General features: G+C 37.5%; 1 protein-coding gene across 1 annotated transcript; it reads right to left on the minus strand.

Moving 5' to 3' along the window:
• Positions 1 to 1248: 1248 nt before the first annotated feature.
• LOC135213933 (uncharacterized) lies at positions 1249 to 4022 on the minus strand. Its single transcript, XM_064248022.1, has 2 exons — positions 3893 to 4022; positions 1249 to 2485 (listed from the first exon to the last, which is right to left on the minus strand). The coding sequence occupies exons 1-2, from the start codon at positions 3902 to 3904 to the stop codon at positions 1394 to 1396; spliced, it is 1104 nt and encodes a 367-aa protein (XP_064104092.1). The 5' UTR covers positions 3905 to 4022; the 3' UTR covers positions 1249 to 1393.
• Between the last annotated feature and the right edge of the window lie 1672 nt (positions 4023 to 5694).

Consider the following 5694-nt stretch of genomic DNA (forward strand, 5'->3'; position numbering starts at 1 on the left):
GCGTATAGATTATCGCAAGTCTAACATTACCTCATAGGGCGCCTTATCATACAAGGCACAAGCCCTAATATATATATATATATATATACACATATCATCATCATCACACATATGTATGTATGTATGTATGTGTATATATATATATATATATATATATCTATATATATATATATATGTATATATATATATATATATATATATATATATATATATATAATATATATATATAATATATATATATATATACAAATCGTGTTACACACATCCAAGCTTGACATTTCCTTCATCTCTGACTGCTACTGTCGCTCTAAAGGAAATGCAGCCAGGGCCAACTGTGACAAGAATTCACGCTTGATGGGCGTAATTTGGTTAATTTGTGAAGGATCATAAAACAGAGGGGAAAAAAGTAAGATATTTTTTCTTGCGCAAAGATCGCGCAACACACCAATTTCATAAGAATGCTGACGTAACTTTCATGTTCATCAATTACTAATTATCTATTTCTAGATTACAGGATCAGAGGTCAATCTCAATATACTTGTGAACTTTTTCCAAGTAATATCGTAAAGACTTCACCTATGATGCAAATTTTACACAGCAACACACGTATTTTTAATAACTTCTATTCTAAATTCACGGGTTTAGAGGTTAGGCTATGATGATTTATTGTTTTTATTTCTACCTTAATACCTATTTTTCATACAAAATGAACGAGAATTATAATTCTAAGACTGACACTTACGGAAGAAAAACCCGGTGTGGAAGGCCTAAAAGAATGGGACTGTAAGGTCTCTGATGATGATTCAGAGTGCTGTTCCTACTTTTATAATCCAATAATTCTCTTGCCTTTTCACTTAAATGGATAGTAATCACATTTAAACGGCAAACGTTTGCACGTTCTAAATCTACAGTCCTCATACCTTGGGCATGGCGTGTTTCTCTAAAATTTGAAGTTATTGCTCTAGAGCAAACAATCAAACCAGGATTGCTGCCATCAATTCTACTTTACTTTATTATACTATAATACAGTAGACGCACTGAGCTTTCATTTTCTTACCTATCATTGTTTTCAACCAGTTACTATGACAGCCTAGTTGAATGTGATGTGAGATAGCACAGTTTTCAAATCTGACGTCTGTCATATTTTGGCATTTTACAAAGGAAAATCGTTTGCACTTATTGTTTGCTACCATAATTATGTATACGACGTCTTAAGATGATAAATCGATGGTCAAGGGAAAGAGCTACTACAGAAAATAAGACTATATTTTTCTAGTTACAGTTCTACCTTTTCATTTACATTTTCGTCTTTATAAAAAAAAAATCTGGCTCTGGTCATCCGAGAATTGGAATCAGTTTATTCTGAGAGATGATGGTTGTGGGTGATAGGTTGTCAGTAGTTCCCATATGCGCTGTCGTGAAATGGGAATCCATAGGGCAATATATCATCATGACCATAAGCTAATGGAGCAGCTCCTCCATGGAGAAATGGTGCTACGTGAGCACCTCCATACACAGGTGCTACGTGAGCACCTCCATAGACTGGTGCAACGTTGTGGACAACTGGAGCTACCTTATGAATAACTGGAGCAACCTTATGGACGACTGGGGCAACCTTATGAACAACCGGCACAACCTTGTGGACAACTGGGGCAACCTTGTGGACAACATGAACAGGCTTGTGCACAACATGGGACACCTTGTGTACAACAGGAGCGTGGTGGCTATGTACTATGGGACCAACGTGATCGATAGTAGTCAGGGGTCCAGTGGAGGCAGGGAAGGTGGCGTAAGAGCGCTTGTGGCGATAGTGAGAGCCATCTGTGACATGTACAGGCAAGTTGGTACCTTCAACGCGGAAGCCAAGCTTGTCAGCCACGTACTTCTGAACCTGGAGCTTTCCATATGGATCTATGTAACTGAATGACCCGCGAACGTTCCCGTAGGCATCTCTGGACTCGTCGCGGGTGGATTTCCCATCGTTGTACCCAAAGGCATATTGACCTAACTCGTCCTGGGAGTGGTACTGGGACTTGACAGGAGCGCTGTAGCCTCCATGCTTGATGTGGGACACTGGGCCGTGAGAAATTGATACAGCAGGAACGTGTTTGTGATGCGACACAACAACAGGAGCTACAGCATGATGAGATACAGCAACTGGATGAGATACAGCAACAGGGTGAGATACAGCAACAGGATGAGATACAGCAACTGGATGAGATACAGCAACAGGATGAGAAACCGCAACTACTGGAGATCCGTGATGTTTGACAGCCAATGCTGGAGCAGCAGCGTGGTGGGTGACGGTCACTGGGGCAGCGTGAGCGAAAGGTACTGCTGATCCATGATGGACATGATCAAAGGGCACCTTATGGATACCAACGGGATTGTAGTCATGCCCAAGTCCCACGTTGGTAGTCAGTATCGGGTCAGGGTCGCCGGTGCTGTACACAGCTGCCACAGCTGCCAGAAGGTTTAAGACACGCTGTTGTGGGGATATAAAAATAACTGATAAAAAAGGGGAAAGAAAATTTAAGGAAATAATTTGCTACCACTGGAGCGCTACGTTCAGAACGCTGTCAATAAATGACTTTAGCGTTTATAAAAATGCAGCCAAGTCATCACTTGTGTGGTTCTAATGTTCCCCGTTTCTTAAAGATCGGCAGAATATCGGTTACAATTTTTAATTCTCACTTGTGATCAAATCCGTCGGGACAGCCTTGGTAGTTTAGAAATTATGAATGACGAGTGTTTCGCCGTCTTATAGATTATTAGATTGGTTAATCTTAGCATACCAAACAATGTTCATTTTGGTGATTTAGCATAAAGCCTCTATATCAAATTTAACTACAAAAATACTTAACTGGAATTCCAGCAGTATCAATAATCAGTTTTCCACAAGAGCAAATTACTTGTGACTTGCAGCCAGCTTAGAATTACAACAGCCCTGGCTTGTTTATAACAGTGAAAAGCAAACCCATTGCTGTTAAAATGCTTAAACTAATTTTGATCAAATTACTGAGCAATTTCTGTTAAGCTCCTACGAGGTTATAAATCTATTCTTATTATTTTTATTGAAGTATTTAAATATTATTCAGTTACTAAACCACTACTCCTTAATGAATAAGCCATTTGCACTGAAAGACTGAAATACTCGGCGCCTATTGACAGTTTTTTTTTTTTGGCAAGTGGCTGCCCCTTCTTCCATCAGACTGTTGAGGTTCAATAGTACTGAATTTCCTGAGTAGATAATCTTCTAAACTTTCTGAAACGCATTAATGGAGAAAATATCGAAACATTCGGAGCAAAATTTGCTTAAAACTAAACCAAAATTGCTTAGAGAGAAATTACGGATTATATCGAGTATTCTTGCGATGAAGTCGAACTTACAAAATTATCTTGATGAAAGAAATAATTACATTACATATTGCTTTCTTGAAACTTCGTTTAGCAGTCAATGACTCGACAAAAAAGAAATAAAATCGAATAAGGAATTATTAAATGCTGGTTTACTTATAAATGTACTGTAACGGTTAAAAAGAATCTCTGAATATCATGAAAGCTGGAAATAAATGAGAATATTACACAGGAAAGAATTGGGGATTATACTTAACTGGAAAAATTAGATTTTCTTTAAGGAAAAATTATATAAAATAAGATATGTTTAAGAAATGAAAATGCAATCCTTTGAGAGCTGTAAAATGGGAAAGATTAACGGTAACAAATAACGAAAATATTTTTATAACTAGTGATACGTCCTAAGAAAAAAAAAATTATTATAATTTCTGCTTGAAGATAAGTTTTGAAAATTATCCCAAAAATAAACAAGAATAAGACAAATGAGGAAAAAGGAAAAAAGAGAAGAAAAATCAATCCAACTGAAAGAACTCACGAAAGCGTTCATGTTGCCGGAGCCGAGATCGTTCCAAAAGACCCACCCGACGGAAGGGAGCTGTCTGATGATGTCCCGCAGATCCCGGCGGTATATAACGCACCCAAAAGGGCGCCCTCTCCTACTAAGGACTCCCACCCACCACTTCTTTCCCGTGGGAGGAAACCTCCCCCGTGACGCGTAGCATCCGAGACGCCTACCAGCCTCTAGCCAATCGAGAAATTCCCTAAATCCTCGATTTTTCCTTCGTCGTGACTAAGCATTCCGCCCGTGAAAACGCCCACATTCCTCCAAGCTTGGCTTCTAACAGCCCAGTCATCAGCAGTCTCCAGAAACGGCATCGCTAGTTTAGATAATGGTTATGACCCCACAATCACACCACAAAGACGCAAATACGGACGGACACACCCTTCACACTGCTTCCCTCTCAAGTTTCTCCCCCTTCACCCCTTCCCCTTCCCCTTCCCCCAGCCCTCTCACTTCTTGAGAAATACGAGGAATTATCCAGAAATAGCAGCGCGAATGACAGGGTATTCATAACGTCAGACTGATGGAAACTGTGGACTGAAATAGTCCGACCTCGAATGACTGATTAGTTCGGGACGGGCGAGTTCAAGGTGTCCCTGTTTTGGTCTTGTTCTTGTTTCATGTCCATTGTTCTTTTGGTCAAGCTTTGAATAGCAATTACAAAAGAACATCACTGTTACCAACAAAATGATAGTCGTAGCGCTAAAATATCACTATAATTTATTTCATAATCTTACAACTAATTTCTCTCTCTCTCTCTCTCTCTCTCTGGAGTTCAAACTTTTGTGGTCATAAATAGCCAACGAATTCAACGAAACAAATTAGTAATCCACCGAGAGAGAGAGAGAGAGAGAGAGAGAGAGAGAGAGAGAGAGAGAGAGAGAGAGAGATGAATACCATAAAATGGCGTCACAACTTCTTTGGTTAGAGACGCAGAGAGAAAGCTGAAGTAGGTGGTTTAGTTAAAGCCTAATCAAGCAGTGAATAACAAAAGGAGAAGATAGACTGACAAGTCAAAAGGCAGTTTTAATTAGTAAACACCAAAAGACATAAATAAATAAATAAATAAATAAATAGATAAATAAATAAATAATAAATAAATAAATAAATAAATAAATAAAATAAAATTGAAAACAGTAAAACGTGAAAATATGATTATAACTATTCAGTAAAAATGAAAAGTGAAAATTAAATCACCACGGTCAATAATGATAATGGAAAACGAAGACAAGAAAGCAACAAAGCAACAAACGTTGAAGGAAGTCTAATGAAGGTATATAAAAATAAGACAAAATGAAAAAAATGTTGAGGTTCTTCACGTCACGTGACATTGTACTCGTGACGATGATATATTGTAAAAGCATTTTCAATCAATCCATTTAACATCATCTGAGGTAAGGATACATTGAAGGACAATAGCTGGCATGTGGCTCATTTCATTCAAGAACGAAATAAAGATCTGTTCCTATGTAAGTTTTGACTTATTTGTCTTAACGATTCCTGCTCTGTATTCACTTGTATAATAATAATAATAATAATAATAATAATAATAATAATAATAATAATAATAATAATAATAATAATAATAATAATAATAATAATAGCAAAAACAACACGATGTTGTCCGAATTCAACTTACCCTTAGGCTAAATTTAAGAACTACTGCATGACTTTAAAATTGCCAGAACGTTTTACGATCCATTTCCTTAGAAAAAGAAATGCGAAATCATGACAAAAATGGCCTTGAAATTTTCAAATTTGATGACGGATGACTT

This window comes from Macrobrachium nipponense, chromosome 43 (assembly GCF_015104395.2).
Source record: "Macrobrachium nipponense isolate FS-2020 chromosome 43, ASM1510439v2, whole genome shotgun sequence".
NCBI classification, from domain to species: domain Eukaryota; kingdom Metazoa; phylum Arthropoda; class Malacostraca; order Decapoda; family Palaemonidae; genus Macrobrachium; species Macrobrachium nipponense.